Source organism: Chionomys nivalis, chromosome 9 (assembly GCF_950005125.1).
Source record: "Chionomys nivalis chromosome 9, mChiNiv1.1, whole genome shotgun sequence".
NCBI classification, from domain to species: Eukaryota; Metazoa; Chordata; class Mammalia; order Rodentia; family Cricetidae; genus Chionomys; species Chionomys nivalis.
In genome coordinates this window covers 54,690,426-54,716,815 of record NC_080094.1, presented here as the reverse complement: position 1 = coordinate 54,716,815, position 26,390 = coordinate 54,690,426, and the positions used below count along the sequence as shown (strand labels likewise).

Here is a 26,390-nt window from a genome sequence, read left to right as displayed (position 1 = left end):
GTGCTGTTGAGCTGCTTGCTGGACATGGGCACGTGATGGTGACTGTACTGTAACGGGCTCTATAGCAAGAGTCCCTCATTCCCTCTCCCTTATTCTCCCTTCATCTGCGTAGAAAATCAGACTCTCCTGCGACGCCAGTTACCTTGGAAGCAGGTGTCAACTCTCCATATTGACTATAGGTTGTAGTATGGCCCAGACATGTTCAGGTTCTGACCACATCCATCAGTCTGGCATTATGAAAACTTCCTTTCCTCTTTCTTTGAAGTCATCTACTGAGGAATGGATGTTTTTATAGACTTATTTCAGCTACTGATAAGTTATGAATTTTTGTTTTTTGGTTGTTTTGTCTTTTGAGACAGGTTTATCTACATAGCCCTCGCTATCCTGGAATTCACTGTGTAGACCAGGCTAGCCACAAAATCACAGAGATCCGCCTGCCTCTGTCTTACAAGTGCTGGGATTAAAGGTGTGTACCACTACATTAAGTCCAAGTAGTCAGAAGGAAGGAAGGAAGGAAGGAAGGAAGGAAGGAAGGAAGGAAGGAAGGAAGGAAGGAAGGAAAAGAAAAGAAAACATTAAAGCTGGGGCTGGAGAGATGGCTCAGTGGTTAAAGGCACACTGTTCTTGCAGAGGAGTGGATTCAGTTCCCAACAGTGTCAAACAGCTCACAACTACCTTTAACTCAAGTCCAGAGAATCTGACACCCATTTCTAGACTCTGCAGGCATGCTCACACACAAGAACATGTGCATGCACACATACACACACAAAATAAATAAATAATAAAGATGAAGCATCTTTAGAAACAAAACAAAACCGTGAAGCTAGCCTGACAGGCATGTTTTACCCCTGTTTTATCTTGATGCCCTCTGTCTTCTCTTTTCTAGTGATTTTGTTGTGTTTTGAGACAGACTGGCCTGGAACTCACTACTTGCTACTTAGCCCAGGCTAGCTTCAAACTTGGAATGGTCCTCCTGGCCTTGGTCTCTAAGATGCTAGGATTACAAATGTAATGCTAGGATTACTCATCATATCCAGCCCCACCCTAACCCCCAGGCTGCACTTGAATTCTTGGGTTTCTTAACTTTCCAAGTAGCTAGGAGCACAAGGGCATGCCTGTCACTGTGCCCGTGTGCCCTCTGCCTCCTTGGTTTTCTGCCCTGTCCTTGACGTGCAGCAGAGGTGAGGTGACTCCTAGTGTGTGTCAGTAGAAACGGCAATGTTCTGTTGAGGCCTCTTCCTCGCGGCACTGTGGCTTCTGCTGCAGGCTGCCCTGGGTGTGCAGTCACCGTTTACCTCCTTCTTTCTATTTGTTCATTTATTTAATTAACTAACTTTTTCCATTTATTTTGTTTCTCTGTGACGTGAGTATAATCCCAGTCCTTCATGAAGTTGTCATGAGTGTTACATTAGATACTCAGTGTGACGTGCTTAGAGCGGTTGTTGGCAGGTTGTGTGTTCAATGAGTGGTAGCTCTGGTTGCTGTAGAACCGGTCTGCACAGACCCTTTGTCCCTTCAGGCATTGTCTCAAGACTTGAAGTGCCAGCTTTTTCTGTGGTCCTAGCAGGGCCTAAGATTTGGGGGAAATGGCAAAATGCTTTAAATATCATTGAAGCCTGATGGTGATGGCACACACTTTAGATCTCAGAATTCAAGAGACAGAGGCAGGCAGATCTCTGAGTTTGAGGTCAGGTGGTGAGTTCCAGGACAGCCAGGGCTACACAGAGAAACTCTGTCTTCAGAGAAACAAACAAACGCTCTAGTTCAGACCCTGATTCTTAGAACCATTTGGAAAGCTTTTCTTTTTTGTTTTCTTTTTTGACACAGGGATCCTCCATGTTGTCAGGCTGACCTACAGCTGCTGGCAATCATTTTTCTTTCAACCCCAGAAGTAGCAGGGATTTTAGATGTGCCTCTGGAGAGCCTTTGCCATGCAGATGAATTAACCCCCCCCCCCCTTGTGTTTCTGTTCAGAACCCTGCAAAGCCAGCTGTGGTTTTGTCCGCCTGTAGCCCAGCTACCTAGAGGCTGCAGTAGGAAGATTGTTTGAGTTCCAGAGTTTTAGACCATCCTAGACACACAGGCTGACCTACCTCAGAAAAAGTGGTGGGAACTGAGGAGGTGAGCCAGTTAGTAAAACGCTTGCCACACAAGCAGGAGGATCTGAGTTTGATCCCCAGCACCCACTTAAAAAGATGGGCTCTGGCCCAGACTATGCCAGCACTGTCTTCCTAAGACTTGCTGACCAGCCAGATCAGCCGGATCAGCAAGTAATAGACTGTCTGAGAACATAAGGTAGGAAGCTAAAGAAGCTGCCACACACATTTGGATGCACATAACCTCACAGGACAGGACAAAGGATGTGCTCGAGGGGTAGGAACTGCTATCTGGGCCTCGTGGGGATCTTGAAGTAATTCTATTGCTGGCCCAAGACTGGGCAACTTTTGTTCTAGTCTGCTGGTCTCCAAGGACTTGTGATAGAGGATCTCTAAGATTATCTCTTCTACACAGTAGCAGACTGACCTTCCCTAGAAGCTGGTGCTGTTTGAATCCCAGCACAGGAGAATCCGCTCCCACTGGTCTGCAGTGTTGAACAGGAAAGCTTAGTTTAGTCACATTGGAGTCACTGGTTTCTGGTGGGCTTTGTGGAAGATAGCGTAACTCTAAATCATCCACAGTGGGTTAAGACCAGCACAGACTTGAGAGGCCAGGTCTCTTTGCCTGCCTTGGAAGGATCCTTTTTGCTCCTAATTACCTCTGACCAGATGACACTTTGACCTCTAAATCGCCAGAATCATTCTGTCTTCTAGGTCCTGTCTTTGGGTCTCTGCGCAGCTGCCTAAGGTTCTGTAGAAAGCCATGGGCTCTCTGTAGCTTCTGTGTAAGCGGCAGTTCTTAGGATGGGCTGGGATTAGAGTACAGAATAGACAGGTCACTGTAAACACTTTTTCTTAACCTCTAGGAAGGGAGGGAGAGGTAGCAGGGTCTCTGGTGTGCTTGTTTCTGGAAGCCACAGGCCACCACTGGTCTGGAATGGCTTCCATCCCTGGGGTTTATCATTTGTGCCGAGTGGAACTGAGAAGCTGGGGAGGGGGAAGAAGGGAAGAAGGAGGCTGGGGGCAACAAGATGGCAACAAAAGCAGATATCACTTTCCTTAGTGTTGGGGATTTCTCACCCGTTTGAGGTCAGCCAAACCCTAGATGACCCAGGCCTTTTCAAAGTGATTTTGACTTCTTAGGTCCCCATCATGAGGGGGCAGCCCCTTCATAGCATGGGCTGACTCCCGGTGTGGTGGGTCCTCACACTAAGGAAGAAAGAGAAAACCTTCACAGTCTATGCTTGGCCCAGGCAAGGAGTCCCTCTATCAGAGCAAGTGAGCAAGCCAGAGAGGTGGAAGCTTGAGAGCTTGGCTGGAAATAGCTGAGGCCCTCCCTACAGTCCTGGGCTATGTTTAGTTTAACAGCCTGGGGCTTCTTGGGACTGGGGTAGATGGCTCAGACATCTGAGGAATCCTGTTCCTGCCTCCTCATAGCACGCACGTTAATGGGTGCTCCCTTATAGGAACTCCCCTTCTCTACTGTCAGGCACCTCATCTTTTCCACAGCATGAGAGTGGGTTTTCTCCAAAGCTCTGCTTAGTCTCTCCCTCCTGTCTTCTGTCTTCTCCTATCTTGTTGTGAACACTTATCAATAAATATTTCCAGTCCTAACCTCTCCAAGTATCCATCCTGTTTATGTTGCTGAATGGAGTGCTCTGTGGTTCCTCCTAAATACCCCAGCACCCCTTCAGTGCAGTGCCCTGCCCCCTTGTAGACCCAGGTCCTGCTTTTGACTTTGCTATTTCTGAGGTTCAGAATTGAGTTGTATAGTGCTCATTTATTGCCAGTTTTATTTCTGTTCTACTGCTACTGTCTCAATGCTTGTCTTGTCCCATTACTTCTCCCCTGAGTTATTCTGGCAGCCTCATAACTGTCTCCTGTGTAGGTCTGTGTGGAGCTTTGCTTGAACTCCTCTCGTGGTCTCCCAGGACCTAAAAATTATTCCTCTTAGTTTGGCACTCAAGGTCCTTTCAGAGCGAGGCATGGTGACACATGCCAGTGATCCCAAAACTCAAGAGACTAAAGCAGGAGGATTGCCATGAGTTTGAGGCCAGCCTGTGATACGTATCAGGCCAGTTAGGACCTATCTTAAACAAGCAGTTCTTTCTGGTCCCTTTGCATTCTACCTCTCTAGACTTAGAATTCCCTGGAGCGCGATTTTATCATCTCTGTTATCTCCTGCCATCAGACTGTTCCTCACACAGCTTCCTCTAAGAACTCCTTCTGTGTTTTCACCTGTCAGAGTCCTGTGAGGAGGGCAGTAAGATGACTCAGTGGGTAAAGACAATTGCTGCTGAGCCTGGTGGCCCAGGCTTGAGCGCTGAGACTCACATGGTGGAAGGAGAGCACAGACTCCCCCAAGTTATCCCTTTAGTGATGTTCATGTACCAAAGTACATAGGTACACACAGACTAAATAAATGTAATAAAGTAAATCCTGTGTGCCACAATGCCTAGCCTCAAAGTTTTGAAAGAAATCTCATCTCTAAATACTAAGGAAACACCAAATCCCCATTCTGTATCACTAGGCAAGGTCTCCTTCATGAACCTGCCCAGATGTCACGTCTCATTGTTGAGGGTTCTTTTCTTTTGTGACCTTTGTCACACACTGGATTACTCTGGACTATTCCTGATGGGATCCCCATAGCACCCTGTGGCTTCCAGACTCATGCATACATGCATACACACATACATACACACTAAACAGTTTGTGGCTGGAGAGATGGCTCAACAGTTAAGAGCACATACTGATCTCCTCCAGAGAACCCGAGTTTGATTTCTAGTGTTCATGTCAGAAAGCTCACAAGCAGCTATAACTCCAGCTCTAGGGGCATCTGACCTCCCCGACTTCTGCAGGCACCTGTACTCATGCGCACACACGTGCACACAGACACATAATTTTAAAAAATTAAAATTCACCAGACAGTGGTGGCCCACTCCTTTAATCCCAACACTTGGGAGGCAGAGGCAGGTGGATCTCTGTGAGTTCGAGGCCAGCCTGGTCTATAGAAGCTAGTTCCAGGACAGGCTCCAAAGCTACAGAGAAACCCTGTCTTGAAAAACAAAACAAAAAAATAAATTAAAATTAAAAATATTTTTATTTCATAGTATTTTTGCCTACATGTATGTCTCTACACCATTTGTGTGCTGTGGTCAGAAGAAGGCATCAGAGTCCCTGGAGTTGTTGTTGTTGTTTTCAGTGGAACAGCCATTTATTAGGAAATTAGGAAGACAAGAAGCTCCAGGGCTGCCCACCTCATCCCTCCACTAAGTCCATATCTACACCCTGCCACTGGTCTTCAAGACAGTTGTAAGCCACTCTGTGGGTGCTGGACAGTTAACCCGGGTCCTCTGGAAGAGCAGCCAGTGCTCTTACCTGCTGATCCATTTCTTCAGCCCCAACTTTCAGACTTTTGAAAACACCCATTAATATACTTTACTTTGTGACTTGATTCTGCATGATCTATTTTTGTTCGGTTTATTCATTATTAACCAAATTGTTTTCAAATCCTATTCATAAATTGCAGTTGGAAAATAGTTTTATTTAGTATAAATTAGTGTGTAGTCTTACACCTCTGAACCACTTGTTTCCTCCACTACTCTTTTTTCTTTTTAATTTATTATTTTATATACATCAGTGTTTCCCCATGGGTGTTGGGTCCCCTGGAACTGAAATTACAGACAGTTGTAAGCTGTCATGTGGGTGCTAGGAATTGAACCCAGGTCCTCTGGAAGAGCAGTCAGTGCTCTTAACCACAGAGCCATCTCTGCAACCCTTCCCCCGCTCCATAAGCGTAAGCAGAAAGGGCACCTAAACACAAGACTTTACTCTCTCTCTCTCTCTCTCATAAGCTGTTACAAAGTTAACTATCTGATTTGAGTAAGGGAAATGTTGCCTACTTCCTTTCTCTCTTGATATGCTGTGTCGGGTTCATACTGGGGGTGGTGGGTGTGTCAGCTCTCTCACAGGCTACTGTAGACCCCTGCCTGTGGAAAGATCACACACCAGTTTCGGGCTGGGAAAGAGTCCCCTCAATTTCAACACTCTTTCCACCTGCTGAAGCAAGAGCTGGCTCAGGCTCTTAACATGGTACCCTTCCAGCTTTAGACTGCATTGTGGATATGGAGATCATGCCAGGTATACAGTGGGTGCTCTTGTTCTTGAGTCTTTGCTTCTGTGGGAATGATGTTTCTAGAGCAGTGGGTTTACTTTGATACAGTTGTATTCCAAGTCACTGGCTGTAAACAGTTGGCTTACGTATTTCTTGGCTATGTTTTGTTGGCATTTGGATCTTTCAGAACTCTGGAGCTGCACATGGTGATATATACCTGTAATCCTAGCACCCAGGAAGCTGAGGCAGGAGGATTGTCTCATGTTCAAGGCCAGTGTTGCCTTAACTTTTCCTGGGGAGACATAAACAAATGTCTGCTCATAGCAGGTAGAGCACCAACAAGCGGAATAAAGTGAGCAAGTGAGCTTACTGGATTTATTTCAGGGACATTTGTGACCCCCCAATTCATCCATCATCCTGCATGGGTGAAGATATCCCCAAAGCTACATAGATGAAGTTCTTCAGTTCTATCCCCTATATACTCTTAAATCATATGTGTGTGTGTATGCATGTGTATAGTCTGTATGGGCATTTTGCTTGCATGTATGCATTGCATACACACACACACACACACACACACACACACGGAAACCAAAGGACAACTTGCTGAAGCATGTTCTCACCTTCAGCCATGCGGGTTTCAGAGATGACACTCAAGTTATTAGGCTTACCAGCACATTCTTTACCCACTCAGCCCTCTCACCAGCCTGGGTCGGGTTTGATTTCACTTTCAGTTGTAGTTCATCAATCACCTAGGGAAGTTAGGGCGGGAACCCAGAGGCAGGAACAGAAGCAGAGGCCGTGGAAGAACTCCACTTACTGGGTTGCTCCACGTGGCTTGTTCAGTTTGCTCTCTATACCACATAGGGATGGCACCACCCACAGTGTGCCAGGCCCTTCCACATCAATCATTGATCAAGAAAATGCCCAACAGTCTTGCCTACAGACAATCTGATGGAGGCATTTCCTCAGTTGAACTTCCTCTTCCCAGTGCTCCTGAGAACTGTCAGACAGCCAAAGTTCAAATATATCAAGTGCCTTCCCCCCTAATTTACTCCCCTCCTGGTCCTCTTCCTAACTCCTCCTAGATATAATCCTTCATTTCTCCTTACCCCCCCCCCCTTTTCCTGATAACCCACAGTCATTTTTGTGTTGCTCACGTACTCACAGGTATGGGCATCCCCTGAAATGTGGTGACCTCCCTTAAAGAAAACTCTCAGCAGGCAGAGGGAGGCATCTCTAAGTGTGAGGCCAGGACAGCCAAGGCTCTGTAGAGAGACCCTATCTCAACAACAACAACAACAACAAGCCCCACAAACCTGACATCCCTCCCACAGAAGCCATTAACTGTCATAGCTCCCTCCTCTCACATGCTAGAATGTGGACTGGCTTGATGTTTGCAGGTCTTGTACAGGCAACCACAGCTGCTGTGAGTTCGTGTGCAGTAGTCGTCCTATCGTGTCCAGAAAGCTTTGCTCTGCTCTGATCCTCCCCAGCCTTTGGCTCTTAAAATCTTTGCACCTCATTTCTGGATGGTCCTTCAGTCTTGGCCAGTGTATGTGGTATTAGGGATTTTTTTTTTTTAATGTCTGTGCTTTGACTAGTTGTGACTGACTTTCTTTCTTTCTTTCTTTCTTTCTTTCTTTCTTTCTTTCTTTCTTTCTTTCTTTCTTCTTTTCTTTCTTTTGTAGCACAAATTCTAATTGTTCTTAATAAAAACCTAGAGTCAGATATTAGGGGGTGAAAGCTGAGAGGAGAGCAGCAGAGTGGTCAACCACTAGAGAGACCTTTTTACCTCTACCAGAGCTAAGACTGAAGGGGCGATCCTGTCCTCAGACTGCATCTCTAGACTGCACTGAGCTCCCGTCTCCTCCCACCTTACATTCCTCTCTCTGCCCAGCCATTTCACTTCTGTCTCCACCTCCCTAGTTCTGGGATTAAAGGCGTGGGGTCCCAAGTGCTGCGATCACCTTTGTGTGAACTGTTTCTCTTATAGACTGGATCAATTTCTCATAGCCTAGAGTGGCCTAGAACTAACAGAGATTCTCTGCCTTTGTCTCCTGAGTCCTGGTATTAAAGTGTGCCTACCACTGCCCAGCCTCTAGTGGCTCTGCCCTCTAATCTTCAGGCAAGCTTTATTTGTTAAAACACAAACAAAGGGCTGGAGAGATGGCTCAGTGGTTAAGAGCATTGACTGCTCTTCCAAAGGTCCTGAGTTCAATTCCAGCAACCACATGGTGGCTCACAACCATCTGTAAAGAGGTCTGGCGCCTTCTTCTGGCCTTCAGGCATACACACAGACAGAGTATTGTATACATAATAAATAAATAAATATTTTAAAAAAATAAAACACAAAATATCACTAGTTTTTTGGTTTTTTTGTTTTGTTTTATTTTTTGTTTTTTTGAGACAGGATCTCTCTATGGTTGCCCTGGCTGTCCTAGAACTCTCTAGTAGAGCAGATTGGCCTTGAACTCCCAGAGATTCACCTGTCTCTGCCTCCCACTGGGATTAAAGGTGTGCTCACTGCCTGGCTAGTTCTGAATTAATCACCATCTATTATAGAAAGAAATGTCTCTTCCGAGGTCTGAGGGTTACTCTTAACCGACTGGTAGAGAGATGTGTTTAGTAGGTGGTGTGATGCTCTGCAGTCTGGCGGTACAATAGTATCAGGTTCACCATCAAGTGCCTCTTCTGTGAGAGGTGTGGTTTAGTGCTGCAGGTAAGGATGGAGCCGTGGCTAAGTGCTTAAGAGTACTGGCTGCTCTTGTAGAGGACCTGGGTCCAGTTCCTAGCACCCACATGGTGGCTCACAGTTGTCGGTAACTCTGGTTCTAGGGATCCGATGCCCTCTTCTGACCTCCTCAGGCACCAGGCATGCATGTTGTACACAAACACTCATACACATAAAAATAAATTAGCTTTTTTTAGGTGCTTAGGATATATGAATAAGTGATGGGAATCTAAACCCTGTCCTCGAGGGGATGAGGAAGCCCCTAGGCAGAGATGAGGTGACCATCTTACCTGCCTGTGTATACTGTGAGGTAAAGGCAAGCTGAGGAAGGCTAGAAATGATGACAGCGAATTCTACAAAGCCCTTTCTGAGGAGAAAACCTTTGAACAAAGGCCTGAGTCACATCACTGTGAGAATAGCTAAGGGAAGAGCTGTTGAGTCCAAGGAACCTGTGGTGCTAGTGGAGACTGAGGTGGCTGGAGTAGAGGGAGCAAAGAGAGAGTATAGGAAATGATCTCGGAGAAATAGCCAGAGGCTGGGTGATTTAGGCCTCTTTAAGTTGAAACCAAGTGTTTGAATTTGAACTTTGAGGGAGATGGGAGCCATTGGAAGGATTTGAATAATGACATGGTCTCATTTATGTTTAAAAGAATCACTGTGGCCAGCCGCCTTGAGAAAAGACTGTAGCAGGCAAGGCCCGAAGCTGGGAGAACATTTGGGAGGTACAGACACATTTCAACTGAAAGATGATAGTCATTGGAACTCATTGGTGCACTAGTTTATATTGCAGGATCCCCAAGAATGGGGGAGAATCCTAGACTGATTGCTGGTTGCCATGGTAAAACACTCCCACCATTGAGAGGCTAAGACTCCTGTTACTGGCTGTGGGGAAAGCTGTGCCTGTCAGGGTTGATGCGCACCGCCGCACACCACGGTGGCGTTCTGGTGCACGAGGCCTTGGTGTCCAGGCTTACCTCCCTTCCGTAGAGCCGGGGAAGCTCTACCACCTTTCTGAAGAGAGGAGAGGGAAAACATGTTATCAGGGGGGGGGGGTCATAGCAGAGTGGACCTTGCTGTTTCAGGCTTCAAAAGAGCTTGGGGACTCCCAGATCCTTTGAGAGAGGAGTTTAGCCCTAAACCTCCCTGCAAACAGGAAGCTGGTTTGAGTTAAGAACATAAAATAAAAACCAGCTGATGCCCCGAATGTTTTCCTGTGCTCCTCCCTTCAAAGCGCCAAAGGAAACTGCTTCCCTCCCTTAGATGACTACTTCAGAGCGCCAAAAAAAAAAAAAACCAAACCCGGAAACCTTTTGAAAATGAGCCAAGATTTTAGCCCAGGCAAACTCCTGCTTGTGGGATTCCTAGCCAGGAAGTATGCCCCTGTGTGCGGAGGAGCCCTGAGAGGAAATGACAAAATATAAAGACTCCAGTGGTTAGCCTGTCCCTAGGCCTGGCAGGAACAAGTGTGGCAAGCTTCCCAACCTTAGTCTTCCTTTGTAGGTCATGGAGTTGATAAAATGGTCATGATCAGAATTAAAAGGAATATACTAGAGTATATTAAAGCATATACTGTAATTATTGTTTTATGATAATTGTACCTCAGTTTTGTTTACCTACACACATACATGCATGTGCACACTGGGTCACTATATAAAGCATGTTTCTTACTATGAATGAATCATAGTAAATATGTTTCTTTCTTTTTTTTTTACTATGAAAACTGGTCTTTAGGGTATGCATAAACTGAATCTTTCTGCTTTATCATATTAAAAATTGCCAACCAGTTTCAAGATTCTCTATAGAACTGGGTTCTCTACGCACAGTCCTATGAGGGAAGGGCAGCTGAGAACCAGCACGCTTAGTCTAATTCTTCAGGACCAACACTGAACCATAGGGGAGTACACATTTGAATCTAAAGGATTTGCTTCAGTTCATATGAATTGAAGAGAATTGGAGGTGTATAGCTGTTCTTGGTCCGATAACCTCACCTTCCACGTGAGACACGGTAGCTTTAGGCTCCTCCTCTCTTTTCCCTCTCAGGCAGAAAGTACAGTAGGGATGCTGCAGACCACTCCTGCAGACCACTCCTTCCTCTGGGGGAATAAAGGCACAGTGCCGAGATCCCGGTCTGGGATAACTAAATCAGAGTCTCCCCAGGGTGAATTTGTGTCTGCAGTCAGTACCTGGTGACTGGGAGAAATTCAGACTCGCTATCCAGAATGTCTAGCATAGGCAGACGAACATTAGCTTATGTCATGTTAGGGTTAGTACCTCAGCTGGGCACAGGGATAAGTGAACAGTGGGGTGATTGGACTGATGGACTCTGCTGAGTATGTTTGGAATTCTTTATTTTGGGGGGGATGGAGTCGGGGAGACAGGGTTTCTGTATAGTCCTGGCTGTTCTGAAACTCACAGAGATCCACCTGCCTCTCCTCATGAGTGCTGGGATTAAAGGTGTGGTCACCATCACCTGGCTATATGTTGGAATTTTTTACTTATATTCCTAAGATGCCTAAATGACTCTTAATGAACTCTCTGATAAAATTTTGTTTGGCTGTGGTTTTTTTGTTTTTGTTTGTTTGTTTGTTTGTTTTGAGATAGCTCATTAGCCCAGACTAGCTTAGAACTCCCCCTATAGCTTGGGTTGTCCCCAAACTCATAGTAATGCTCCCGTCTCAGCTTCCCATGTGTTGAGATTACAGATGTGTAATTAGACCTCTGCATTCTTTCAGTGTTTTTTTCCTGATTTGTTTTATTTTTAGTTGCTAGGGCTTTAATAGCCTTTTGTACTGGACTGGACTAGACTGGACTGTAGGTTTTAACTGTACTACCTTGGGAGGTTTATTTTAGTTTTTATCAACCACAGGGCATTTCCTTTCCACCTAATGAAAAATAAAATAGCAGCCGGGAGGTGGGAGCATACGCCTTTAATCCCAACACTGGGGAGGCAAAAACAGCTGGATCTCTGTGAGTTCAAGGCAAGCCTGGACTACAAGAGCTAGTTCCAGGACAGGCTCCAGATCTACAGAGAAACCCTGTCTTGAAAAACCAAAAGAAATAGATAGATAGATAGATAGATAGATAGATAGATAGATAGATAGATAGATAGATGAAATGGCCTTTAAGGTAAGAGTTTAATTTGATTGTTATGTTTATTGTGTGTATGATGTGCCCACATGTGCCACAGTGAATGTGTGTGGTCAGAGAACCTCTGGAGGTAAGAGTCTAAATGGGCCCTCTAAAATCACTTCCAACAGTTCTTTTCTTTAGGCCAATGAAAGAATATGTATCAAAGACTGTTTCAGTTGACTCTGGGCTTCCCCACTGTAGAAACTGGCCTGTCATAGTAGATTCTATCTTGCCCTGTATTTCCGTCTTACTCCACTCCTTGGCCCTCCAAGACTCTCCAGGGCAGAGTTTTCATAGGAGAGTACACTCTGTTCACGTGGCCACTCCTACACTCTAACGAAGGAAGAACAAGGACATCCCTGAGGGAAGGCTCCTGCAGGAAGTACTGACAGCCCTGGAGGGGACTGGATCTGGAGAAACCAGAAAAACTGTCACAAAAAGCACCATGGAGTGACAATTCTGCGGTTATAGGCCAGTATGGCTCTCACATGACCTCATCCACGGAAAGATGAATGAATTAATTTGAGGTTAATCTTGTGGGGGTTCTGTGGCCTGCAGACAACGTGAAACAGCAGTACTGTTGATGAAGGTGGTGGATGTCTCGTGTGTCATGTCTTCTCAGACTCTGCAGCACTTTACACAGGCTTCCCTTTCATCTCTGTGGGAGTTGTGACTTAATAACAATAATCAGAGTACCCTGAGCATCTGTGATTTGCAAAACACAGCATTCAGCCTGCTTTGGCCTCCTAAACTCTTAGACTGTAGAACTGTCAGACGTGGGGAGGTGGAGTCCTCTGATGGAGGGCTAGCCCACGATGGGATGCACATCAGTGGTGTCCAAGTTACCCAGTGGATGCCTCACATTCTTCTGGCTGTTGATAGGTAGAACACAGTGGTCTGCAAACACTTAAAGGTCATTGACCTCATGTGAGTCCCACAGACCGCAGATCCCAGCCTCTAAGCCAAGACTTAGTGTCTTCTTTCATTGAGAGTGCTTGTTTCTCTTTGGTCATGAAGGGGTACGTTAACCCTTTCATTTTCTTTCTTGTGGCAACCGCAGGTGGAGCCTGTTAAATGCAAATGGTACTCACTACTGGACTTTTCTCATGTGATCAAGAGGCTTTTGGTCAGACCAAAGTCTGAAGAAGTCATAGGCTCGTTTTCCTGAAGAGAAGGTTATAGGAAAATTGTGCTGAAGAGATGCTGTGGAAGCCCTAATGCCTCATCCTGGCCCTGCTGTGTCTACAATAAGTCACTTCTCTGTTTTGCTCTAACAGGTGACCTTGGAGAAGGTGCTGGGAATCACAGTGTCCGGAGGCAGAGGACTTGCCTGTGATCCCCGGTCAGGTTTAGTTGCCTACCCCGCTGGGTAAGTGCTTTTCAAGAGGTCTTGTTGCATGAAAGCTTATTTTTTGTTTTTTAGTAACATTTTATTAATTCTCTGAGAATCTCATATCATTATTTGGATCAGATTCACTCCCTTCCCCCTGCTGCTCCAGGCCCACTCCACTTTTCTACCCATCCAACTTTGTGCCTCGCCTTCTCTCCATCTCCCACTCCTTTTCTGGCTCCTTCCTCTTTCCCTTTTTAAAGGCCCATGAAGTCAAATTTGTGTTGCCCAGCTACTCTTGATTGTGGGGCCTGACCTTGGCTGCGGTCAGCCTACCAGGGAGTATACCATGAACTCTCCTCTCCCAGCAGCTGTCAAGCCTGTAGCTCCTCACTCAGGAGTGGGACTTTGGGCCCACCTCACCACTTCTGTCCCCTCCCTACCCCGTCCATGGCAGCACTTTGTCTGGCTTGAACTTACTCAGGGTGTGTGAATGCAGCCACAGCTGCAGTGAGTTCATATGTGCAATTGCCATGTTGTGTCCAGGAAAGAGTTTCCTTGACGTCATCCACTGCCTCTGGCTCTTACCATCTTTCCTGTGACGTCCCTTAGCCTTGGGGAGAAGAGTGTCAGTTACAATTATGCTAAATTAGTTGAGGACAGTAGGTTTCTGGAGTCTTCTGAGAGATGCATCTAGATTAATGTTTTGATGCCATTTCTGTGAAGAAACTGGTTGATATTTGGACATCATACCACTCTTATTTTTTTTAATAATGTTTTATTTTAGACATGAGTGTTCTGTCTGCATGTATGCCCGCACGCCAGAAGAGGGCATCAGATCCCAATGTAGATGGTTGTGAGCCACCATGTGATTGCTGGGAATTGAACTCAGGACCTCTGGAAGAGCAGTCAGTGCTCTTAACCTCTGAGCCATCTCTCCAGCCCCCATCATACCACTCTTATATCCACACATGCATATCTGTACTTTTCTTATATAGGATTCCCAACGCCATCTTAAAAAAAAAAAAAACACTAATTTTATTTTATGTGTATGACTGGCCTGCCTACACTCTGTGAACCATGTGTGTGCCCTGTGCCCATGGAGGCCAGAAGAGGACATCAGGTGCCCTGGGACTGCAATTCACATAGTTGTGAGTCACCATATGGGTGCTAGGGATAAAATCCTGGTCCTCTGAAAGAGCAGCCAGTGCTCCTAATTGCTGAGCCATCTCTCCAGCCCCAGCGCCCTCTTCTGATCCATAGACAGATCCATGCCCACTACACCACTGGCCCACCCCACCCAAGCACCACCGTTAACACTACCGTCTGGTGATTTTTAATGGCTTTGTTGTGACGTGATACCAGATGTTTAAATGTCTGACTCAGGTCTGGGATAGAGCTCACTGGCACAGTGCTCACCTATTTTCAAGACCTTAGTTTTGATTCCTAGCAAAATAAAGCTTCAACTCAATGAATTTTAGTAATTTTCTAGAGTTTTGTAGCCATCACTACAATCAACTTTAGAAACTCTATATACTAAGGTGCACTGCTGTATGATATCAAGTACTGGAGAGGCTGGGGCAGGGGCAGGAGGAGCACATGAGCCTAGGAGCTTGAGGTTGGTATGTTCTCAACTCCATAGAAGAGGGGAGGAAACTGAGATTCAGGGTGAAGCAGTTTGTTCAGAATTACATCACCAGTGTCTGTCCTGACCCTAGCACTGTGACTCTACAGTGGCGTGGAGTGGGGAAAGGCCAGGCTTTCCGCTTTTACTCTACTGTCTACCTGCCTTTTGAGTTTATGTGCAGAGTAGTCTACCAGGGAGTCTTCTGCCTCTGGGTTCTGAGTTGGGTGTCTCTCCTAAGGGTCCTATCGTGTTTAGTGTCCATAATTGGGGCCCTGTGGTTGCTACAATGGCTTAGCCTGGCAAAAACTGGATACCCCTCCCCCAAGTGACTTGATGAAAGGTCTGCCCTGCTAAATAACCTAGTACTGCCTGCCTCCGGGGAATTCCACTCATTCCCTGCCTGCCCCAGCCAGGGAAAACCAGGCCCCTTCTTGTTGAAGTGGGGCTGGGGCTAGATACAGTCTGTGCAGGAAAGCTTGGGGTACTGTCTCTGGTATGCTGAGCCCTGTGTCAAGGCCTTGGGAAGTGTGGAACTCTGACCCCTTTCTCCTACCTTCTACCTCTGGATGCCAGGCCTGGAGCTGTGGAGTATGTGCTTATCTTTACAGACACTTGCAGCCCAGTGTGCTGCCTGGGAGTCCTCCTGGGTTGGGCATGGTGTCTCTCAGGAGATTTCCTGAGTACGCTTGGCTTTGGCTAACCCTGGGCAACATTCCCAGGTTGGTCTCTGACCTGTGCATTTCTTAGAATCTGGGTTTCTCTCTTTGCAAGTGGCTGCTTCAACTTTGGTTCCTGTCTGTGGTGGTGGGGGGGGGGGGCGCTCACTGTTGTGCCCCTAGGCACATGGGAAGCACTCAGTCTGCGTGAGTGCAGGCAGGTTCTCCTACCTCCTTTGCCAAGCACCACCCTCAGCCCCCACACTGTTCCTGTTGCTCTTGCTGTAGGAGCCAGCTCAGGTATCCTAGAAACAAGAAGAGAAACAAAACTCAGAATCCTCCCAAAGGCCTAGCAGCAACTATCAAACCAAAACAAAATTTTCTGAGAGGAAATGAAACAGCACAGGGAAGGGGGTGGGCAGCATGTGCCAGGCAGAGGTGGGTAGGATTTGAGTGACTGTGGTGTCTCTGGGCCAGGACCCTCAGCTTTAGTGCATCCTGCTTCTCTTGTACAGAGCTTTCCTATTTTACTTTACCTGTTGTCCCACAGGAAGCCCACCCCTCACCTGCCATACTTGAAGCGCCCTGTGTTAGTACCTTTCTCCTTGCTGTGATAAAATTATGTCACAGAAGCAGCTTAGGGGTACCCCCAAACTATGAGCTAAAACAAGCCCACCCTTCCTTTTTAAAGCATGACCGCAAGAGCATGTGGCCACCAGTCAGGGCGCGTCCGTGGCCAGGAAGCAGAGAGAGAGGCTGGTGCTCAGCTCGCCATCTCCTGTTTATTTGGTCCCCAGCCCACAGAATGGCACTGCCCATAGTTAGGATGGGTCTTACAACATAAGCTAACCCAGTTTAGAAACTCCTGCAGACAGCCATAGAGTTTCGTCTCCTACATGATTGTAGATCTTGTTGCTTATAGATTATAGATCGTGTTTCTATCCTGTCCGGCTGACAATATTAACTATCACATGCCCCTACTTTAGGATGCTAATGTAGTCCTTATGTAGTCTCTTTGAGGACCCTGGTTCAGCCGAACCCTCTTATTTGAGCTGGGCTTTTACCCCTAGCTGGCTTCATAGTTCTCTGACTGCTTGGCTGGTTGACCGTGGCCCCACAGCCAGCATAACCTGGTGAGCACTCTGAGCAGAGCAGCTTTTTGACTCCTGGGGCAGGAACTGCAAAGAGATTAGACCTTTATACCAGTAGGAGGAGGCTTCTTGGAGAGTTTTTCAGTGGAGAGAAGAGGATAACTCCTTTCCTGAGTGCACCCATATTGGCATTATAAAATGGACATGTAGGGAGCCACAGAATCTCCTCCTAAACTGAGTTATAGAAGTTAGTGAGCAAGGGAGGATCAGAGAATAGTCAGGGTGATGAAAGAGACAGCACATAAATAACTGGGAGCTAAAGAGGATGCTGGTGTTAGATTGGGTGGCTGAAGAGATGGCTCTGTGGTTAAGAGCACTCGCTGCTCTTGCAAAGGACTTGAGTTTTGTTCCTAACACCCACATAATGTCTTACAACTATCTGTACTTCCAGTTCCATGTGATCCAGTGCCCTCTTCTGGCCCTGCAGGCAAATATTCACCCATGTAAAATACAAAAAGAAAAAAAATGTTGTTGAGTGGTCAGGGCTTGGTGGGGAGTACTTGAGCCAATAGCAGCACGAGAAGAAAGCCGTGTGAGCTGTGGTGCTGACGTGTTGTCAGCTGCAAAGATCTAAGGGAAGAACAACTGTTTTGTTCTAGGAACCAATCAGCTAGTGGTTAATAGAGAGTGAGTGGGAAGCCAGGACCTTAGGAACCATTGTTATGTCCCAACTTTTAAATCTTGCTGCTCACAAGGATTGCCTCTTGTTGGGGAAAGAACTATCTTTGGAGTGCTGTGGGCAGAGAAAACTGTCCTGATGCCCCTCATCACTAGCCGTGTAGTCATGGAGTTAGCACTTGTCTTTTATGTTTTTCTCATCTGTGCAGACACAGCAGCCATTTCATAACTAGGTTTTCATCTTTTTTGAGGAGGGGCGTTTTATAAAGTGTCCCATAAACAGGTATTAATGGGTCGCATGGCCTGACCCAAGGGGGTTATTTGGAAGGCATTGAATTCTAGGTATCTCAAGAGGACAGCAGCCAGGGGTATTCCATGTCACACACTGGCCACTTTATCTCTTGGGATAATTAAAGCAAATATGGGGGAATTAGCTATAATCAGCTTCTGGATGGCACTAGCTCACTGTATGGAATGCTATAGCATATGTTTGTATACATGTGAGCTTCCTGTTACAAAAGGTAACCTTGGATAGTCTTTTCCTAGTTAGTTTCAAGAAGATTGCCAAGAGCACTCTTAGTTACTTTTGTTATTGCTAAAATAAAAAACCTGACAAAGCAACTTCAGGATTTGTTTGGGTTCATATTTGAGGGTACAGTTCAAGATGGAGGGAATGTCATGGTGACAGGGGCATGAGGTGGCAGGACTCACGCGTCTGCAGTTACACACACAGACATGAGTTCTGACAGTGGCTTGTTTTCTCCCTTTAGTACAGGGCCCCAGCCCATGAGATGGTGCCATTTACATTCAGAGTAGGCTTCCTTCCCTTAATTAAACCTTTCTGGAAACACCCCATAGACATACTAAGAGGCATTCATTACCTGTTACCATGGTGATTCATGGTGTCAAGTTTACAAGATAAAGCATCACAACTCCACCTCTGATCATCTTATCACTTAAACACATCAGTTTGAATAATAGCATTTCACCAGGACACCTCGTCTCTTTTTTTTTTTTTTTTTTTTTTGGATTTTTCGAGACAGGGTTTCTCCGTAGCTTTTTGGTTCCTGTCCTGGAACTAGCTCTTGTAGACCAGGTTGGCCTCGAACTCCCAGAGATCCGCCTCCTCTGCCTCCCGAGTGCTGGGATTAAAGGCATGCGCCACCACCGCCTGGCTCATTTAAATCTCATACTCCAAAAATACATTCAGTTAGTCTATCTTCAAACACTCCATAGTCTTTAACAGTCTTAATATCCTTTAAAAGTCCAAAGTCCCTTATTAGACTCAAGGCAATCTCTTAGCTATGAGCCCCTTTAAAATAAAAGCAAATTTCTTTCTTTCTTTTTTCTTTTTCTTTTGGACTTTCAAGACAGGGTTTCTCTGTGTAGCCTTGGCTGTCCTGGAACTCACTCTGTAGACCAGGCTGGCCTCAGACTCACAGAGATCCACCTGCTTCTGCCTTCCAAGGGCCAGGACTAAAGGTGTGTACCACCATGCCCAGCAATTTTTATACTCCAATATAAATGGCACAGAAGTAATATTCCTATTACCGGGAACACTGGGAACAGAGAAAGAATAGACGCTCACACAAGACCAAAGCCCAGGGTGGCAAACACCAAAAATTGTAGTTACACATGGAGTCCTTTGAGTCCCAACAGCTGGACAGCTTCTCTCCAGCTCTGCTGCCTTCCTGCCTGCAGTGTTCAGAGACTCTTGGGCCAACTTCACTGCATGTCTGCTATTTTTCTAGGTAGATGTCATTTAGTTTTGGTAGCCCCAATATGCTAGGGTCTTCTTTGGAATTTAGGATTCATTTTCCCAGCTTCACACAATGGCCTCTAGTGGCCTCTGCAGGAGCTGTAGCCCTGCCACACATTGCTTGCCTTAGTAGCTTTCTGGAGCCTTGGTGAAAGCCTCCACGACCCACTCACCTTTGCATCTTTTTTTCCACACCTGCAAAACCAGCACCACAAGAAGCATGCTGCCAGGTTCTGCTGCTCGTATGAGATGCAGCTTGCCAGGCTTCCCACCGCAGCTGCAGTATCTTCCATGTGCCTTGGAAGCTTATCCTAGGGAAACAGTCTCCAGGTGGCCATTACTTGCACTGTTGAATGCTGGCCCTTCAGTGGGTGAGGTCTTGCCCTCGGGGTCCCTTTGGTAGTGTTCCAAATACAGCAGGACATTCTGTAACCATTTCAGCTGCTTTCTCTGCATCCTTTGTATCTACTACTTTAAATCCCCTCAAATTCCTTTCTTTGCCAAACCACACATTTTCCATAACTTTCTGGCACTTTTCTTTCTCCCAGCAGATCCAGATCCGAGCAGTGAGCAGTAAACCTAACTCAGCTTGAATACTATCCTGTCTTGAAATTCCTCTGCAAAGCAAATTAGTCCGCTGCTTTTGAAGTCAGCTGCACTCAAGTTCTCAGGATTTGGGCAAAATGAAGCTAGATTCTTTGCCTGATTGTGATGCCAATAGCCTCTAGCCTAGTTCTTGAGACAGTCCTCATGGCCGCAGCTGCCATGTTCTCTCAGCAGTTTGATATTCCAGACTCCACAGACTAGTCCAGTAAGCTCTGCTCCCAGCGTCTCAGGGCTGCTCCAGCCTGCAGCTCATACACTTACACATTCCTTAGGCAGAGGACCACTTCAGTCTCTTCATGGCCACCCCTCGTCCCAGGTGACTTATTAGCTACTGTGGTGGCTTGAATAAGCTCCCATAGCCATATTTGAATGCTGCGTCCAGGGACTGAAACTGTTTGAAAGAATTAGGAGGTATGTCATCAAGGGTGGGCTTTGAGGCCCAGTCTCTCTCTGCTGTGGATCTGGCTGTAGCTCTCAACTACTTCTCCCATGGCCATGCTCCTTATCATGCTCTCTGCAGTGATGATGATGGACTAAGCCTCTGAAACTGTAAGCAAGCCCCCAGTCAAATGCTTTCTTTGTAAGAGTTGCCATGGTCGCTGGGCGGTGGTGGCGCACGCCTTTAATCCCAGCACTCGGGAGGCAGAGGCAGGCGGATCTCTGTGAGTTCGAGACCAGCCTGGTCTACAAGAGCTAGTTCCAGGACAGGAACCAAAGCCACAGAGAAACCCTGTCTCGAAAAAACCAAAAAAAAAAAAAAAAAAAAAAAAGAGTTCCCATGGTCATGGTGTCTCTTCACAGCAACAGAATAGTGACTAAGACAGAGACTCTTGTTGCTGTACTAGAGTACATGACAAAGCAGCTTGAGGGGAAAACTTACTTTGGGACACAGTTTGAAGCTACAGCCCATCCTGGCAGGGAAGCCACGGCAGCAGGTGTGAGGAGCAGGGAAGCCACGTCAGCAGATGTGAGGAGCAGGGAAGCCACGGCAGCAGGTGTGAGGAGGCAGGAAAGCCACGGCAGCAGGTGTGAGGAGCAGGGAAGCCACGTCAGCAGATGTGAGGAGCAGGGAAGCCACGGCAGCAGGTGTGAGGAGGCAGGAAAGCCACGGCAGCAGGTGTGAGGAGCAGGGAAGCCACGTCAGCAGATGTGAGGAGCAGGGAAGCCACGGCAGCAGGTGTGAGGAGGCAGGAAAGCCACGACAGCAGGTGTGAGGAGGCAGGGAAGCCACGGCAGCAGGTGTGAGGCAGCTGAGCACATTGCAGAGAGATGAAATCCATGCTCAGCTTCCTTCCTCCTTTTTATTCAATTCTAGACCTCAGCCCATGGTTTCATGCTCCCTACATTCAGGGTGAGTCTGCCCTCCTCAGTTAAACTGTTTTGGAAATTCATAGACATGCCAAGAGACATGTCACTGTGGTGAAGGTGACAGTAGAGACTGTAGTGAAAATGCTGGCTGGGGTGTCCACCACAGTTCTGGGAGAAACATCTGCTTCACAGATGAGGAGACTGAGGGTTTTGAAAGTAAAGAAACATGTTTCAGGCCACACTGTATATTAGCAGATGAGTCTGTCTGACCACAGTGATCTTCATCTCTATCGCTATACTACCCTTGGGCACCAGGGAGCTATGACTGTAATGTGGAGAAGCATGGACCTGCCTCTGCAGCTCGAGGTCAGAGTTCTGCCCGGCTTTTCAGCAGTTTGGAGATTTAAGGCATGTTTTCTCTTTCTTCTTTCTTTTCTAAGTTTCTTCTCCCTCTCTTTCTTCCTTTATTTCTTTTTCTTTGCCTCTATCTTCCCCTCCTCTCATTTTCCCTCTTTCCCTCCCTCCCTTCCACATTCTTTCCCTCCCTTCCTTCTCCCTTCCTCAGGCTCTCATGGATTCCATACTGAACTCAGAGTCGTTATGGAACCCTTGAATTGTGATCCCCCTGCCTCCACCTCCTGAATGCTGGGGTTATAGGCATGTACCGTCACACCTGGTTTAAAGCTCTATTTCCACCTTCCACTAATACTGAGTGCCTGTCTTCCTGGGACTGGGGACTTAACACAACACAAAACACAAAAATGACCTCTTGGCCGAGTTGAAAAATGCAGCGATAGGCACCGCTCACAAAGTAAGTTAGGTAGAAAATTATAAGTTGCTGCATGCATTGGAGAAAGAATAAGTGATGGTGGTAAAGTGCAATAAAGGACACGGGGAGTGAGGTTTAATAATAGGATCAGAGGGTAGCATTTTAGTCGTGCATGAAGGGACCTCCAGTATGCCTCTGTGAGGCCATTCTGATTTACTTAGCCTGAAAGAAATTTGAAGACACGTTGTTTGTTGTTGAACAGCCTGGGCCTGCTCGTGTATGTGCTGCTCCACTCATGGCTCGTATGCTGTTCCTTTGGCTTTGCCTCTGGGAGAGGGAGAAGACAGGTCCTGTGAGAATGAAGCAAGCCTGGGCTTGTGCAGGATTGGGTGCCAAGGGCTCCACCCTTCCCAGCACTAGTGTCCTGAACTGAGGCCCGAAGGGACGTACCCTCCCTCTGTGAGGATGAGCCACCTCTCTGTGCCCTCAGGTTCTAAGTTACAGGACTCATCCTATTGGGCCAGCCCAACCCTGTAGTCCTTATGTTGGTGATTTCAGTGAGCATTGCTGCAAGGGCTTACTCTGCCTGGCAAGGACTGATGCCAGCTGTGCCCCACCCTTCTGTCCCTGGCTGACTGAGTCGTTTGCTAAAAGTCCACTAAGAAGACCAAAGAGGGTTCTCAGGTGTTTGAAGAATAGGCCTTCCTGTGTACTTGAAAGGACTTAAGTGAGCTGGGCACGTCTCTTCCATAGAGAAATACATGTGTGCTCACTGTGTCTCTCTTTCTCTCTGAGGGGTTAGTTTCCAGTCTGAATAAATAGGAATAAATAAATAAAGGAACCTTGTGTGTTTCCTTCCCTGCCATGCCTGAAGATTTCCTAGTGAATGAGGCTCATCTGCCTGTAGCCAGTCATCACTCTGCCAGCATTGTCAGGCATGCATGCAGAAGCACACATGCACACATGCACACACACACAGTGTTGCTCGCCTTCCTATTTCCTCTGTGAGCTTGAACTTAGGAGATGGAGGAAACAGAAGAAATTGTAACCCATAAAGACTAGAATTTGTACATAATGACTAGAAAGGTTTGGGCGTTTTGCTTTGTTTTGTTTTAACAGGATCTTGTACAGCCAAGGCTGATCTCACACCTAATGTATAGTTGAGGATGACTGAACTTTTGATCCTCCTGCCTCCACCTGCTAAGGGCTAGGATTGTAAGTGTGTGCCACCACACCTGGTTGGAGTGTTTCAAGCAGTCTGATGCACTGCCCTTTAAAGGCTGCCCTGCTAATAGCTACCCTACCTCTAGGGTGATAGGCGTAAGGGAGCAGAGCCCCCAGCACCCACTTGTTCTGCATGTGGAGTGTGGTTGGCTGCATTATGTCATCATTGCACTCACAGGAGTTCTGTAACAAGGGGCCCTTGTTCATCTGTTACTGGTCAGAAAGCTAGTGGCCCATAGCCTGTCAGACTAGCCACCTTTGCTAGAGCTGAGCCTATAGGGGGCTCTTCAGCAGCGCAGTGCAAACTATAAGGAAGGGCTCAGAACACAGCAGCCACAGAAAACTCTGTGTGGGTCAGCCTAGAGGGTATTATTTTGCACACACCGAATAGTCTTGAATTGTAACTAATGTGTATTTTCATACACCTGTTCAGAAGTGATAGAGTACAGAATTTCCAGAGCCATCTTGGGTTATGTCATGTTTTATGTTTTTAAGGAAAAGTTTTACTTTGTAGTCCAGTCTAGCTTTGAACTCTGTCTTAGTTATGGTTTCTATCGCTGTGAAGAGACACCATGACCATAGCCAACTCTTATAATGGAAAACATTTAACTGGGGCTGGCTTACAGTTCAGAGGTTCAGTCTGTTATTGTCATGGTGGAGAGCATGGCAGCACATTGACAGATGTGGTGGAGAGGTAGCGAGCGGAGAGTTCTACGTCTGGATTGGTAGGCAGCAGGAAGAGAGAGTAACAATGAGCCTGGCTTGAGCATTTAAAACCTCAAAGTCCACCCCCAATGACACACTTCCTCCAACAAGACCATGCCTACTCCAACAAGGCCACACCTCCTAACAGTGCCACTCTCTGTGAGCCTAGGGGAGGGGGCATTTTCAGTCAAAGCACCACAAACTTGGTATATTGCACACTGAACATTTGAAGAGTTAAAGCTTGATTTGGTTGGATGTTGGACGATAGGTGTGCCCCATGAACATGGCTTTTGTCATACTTAAAACCTTTCTGGACCATAGTACTTTAGAAGGAGACTTGGGCTGGGTGGTGGTGGCGCACGCCTTTAATCCCAGCACTCGGGAGGCAGAGGCAGGCGGATCTCTGTGAGTTTGAGGTCAGTCTGGTCTACAAGAGCTAGTTCCAGGGCAGTGAGGGCTGTTACACAGAGAAACCCTGTCTCAAACCTCCTGCCCCCAAAAAGGAGACTTGGAAGATCAGAAGTTGATGTAGGAAGAGAAAAGAGAGAATAGGGAAAAGGGAGCAAGAGAGAGCGGGGATGAGGGAGGAAGGCTGGGAGAGGGAATGGATGGTGGTGAGATTCAAGACTTCAGATTTGTTGGTCAGTAGAAGTTCTGGTTCTGGACATGTTTGGTTCCACCAAAGGTCCAGCGTCTCCAGAGAACATGTGTGTTCTGTATATTGGATTAGTTTATTGAGCCCGTGACGCTAAGTACTTGTTATCAGTTTGCACCTCTATGTAGTTTCCCAGTGCAGTCTCTGTCTGCTCTTCCCTCCTCCCCTCTATGGTGTGCAGCCTCCAGCCTTGCCCCTGTCAGCTACTCCAATGCCAAGAGGTTAGACAGCTGGACAACAGGCTAGGGCCTGCTTACCACCAAGGGGCCTGCTGAGAACACTGTCTGACTCTTGGCCTCTGGCATATTGCTGCATCTCCCCTCCCCAGATATGCTTCTGGGCAGTCAGTCTGGATCTGGTCCCATCTGGAAGCCCTGTCCCAACCCTTTTTTCTTCTTCCTGAAATGGGTGTAGCATCTCCACTTGCCTTGGTCTGGTGGTCAGAAAGCCCTGCTGAGGCCCTGAAACCCAGGCTTCCTTTGGCTCGGCCGGAAGCTCTGTAGCATTCTCAAGTCATTCCCAGGTCCTCTCAGGCTATCTCTGCTCCCTCCACCTCCAGTTTATTGGGCCTCCCTACAGTTCTGGTGCCTTGCCTAGCCCCATGGTCTTTCTTATTCAGTAGGTGGAGACACACCATCTATAACAATGATTAAGACATGGCTCTAAGCCTGAAAACTGGTTGCAAGCTGAGGCCTGAGCTGATCAAATCACTTATTCTTCCGTCTTGTGTTCTTTCTTTGAGGTGTGTGTGAAGGTTGTGGGAAGTATCCCTGCTGTCCTTTGTGGGCGTGATCAGAGATGGGGCTGGTACTTAGGGTCCTGTTGAATGGGCTTCCACCTGAAGCTGCTGAGATAGACCCTTTGGGTGAAGAATCTCAGAGCTTGATTGATCTGTTCCCTCTGCTGGGTGACCAGCAGTCCCAGGTGGGCCCAGGTTAGGCGGAACTAAGCCTAACATCGCACTCATTTTCTCAGGTGCGTGGTTGTGCTGTTCAATCCCCGGAAACACAAACAACAGCACATCCTCAATAGTTCCAGGTATGTGGGCGTGGCCTCCAGGGGGTTGGGACAAGGTTTGGCCTTGAGGCCAGATAGGAAGTGCCCTGTAGACCCCCTAGCCTTTTGGCCTTGCCTTTGGAAACTACACAAGAAGGAGGGAGGAAGGGAGTGTGGGAGTGGGGGGCTTAGTTTCCTAGGTCCAACCAAGCTTGCCCTATTTCTTGTAGGAAAACCATTACTGCCCTCGCCTTCTCCCCTGATGGCAAGTACTTGGTCACTGGAGAGGTGAGTGAGGAACAGGCAACAATCCTATGTCCACTTAGGGTGCTGTCCCTCTGGCTTCTATCATGTCTTCAGGAGTTGTTCGTAAGCTTAGTGTGATCAGAGTCACTGCGAGGGCTTTCTAAAGTGCTCACAGCTGGTCCCCTGCTCCAAAGTTGTGTGATTCTGTAACCCAGGATTCCCAAGTAGCTTTTCTTTTAAAAGCAAAACAAAAAAAAAAACAAAAAATACGTACTCATTTTTTTGTGTGGGGAAGGGAGCGTGGAAATCTCACTCAGGTCATCAGACTTGTCAAATGCCTTTCCATGCTGAAGCCATCTCTCACCTCTTGGCTGTAGCTTCTAACAGGATGGGATGGCTAAAGACACATTTTGAAAACCACCACCCTAAACTATTTCTTACCTCCAGGTGCCTCCTGCTGGACACACCAGGAACACAGCCCTTGGTCTTACAAGGAGACAGAGTAGGAGACAGTGCTCCTTCGTAGGCCTGGCTGCTTACCAGAGTCATTCAGACACAGAGGCCTGGGCTAGTCTTGTCCTCATGAGTGTCCCCAAATGTTTATTGCGTGTCTTTTGTCTTGATCTTTGCTGTTGAGCAGAGACCCACTGCAGAAGCAGTGTTTAGA

General features: G+C 47.0%; 1 protein-coding gene across 2 annotated transcripts in view; it reads left to right on the top strand.

The window, feature by feature from the left end:
- The window catches only part of Mapkbp1 (mitogen-activated protein kinase binding protein 1), a 53,813-nt gene that overhangs the window by 12,747 nt on the left and 14,676 nt on the right, over positions 1-26,390 (top strand). For both annotated transcript variants that reach the window (XM_057780576.1, XM_057780575.1), the window contains exons 2-4: positions 13,351-13,442; positions 25,457-25,519; positions 25,708-25,765. In XM_057780576.1, coding sequence (XP_057636559.1) covers positions 13,351-13,442; positions 25,457-25,519; positions 25,708-25,765 — 213 coding nt within the window. The remainder of the gene's footprint in view (positions 1-13,350; positions 13,443-25,456; positions 25,520-25,707; positions 25,766-26,390) is intronic.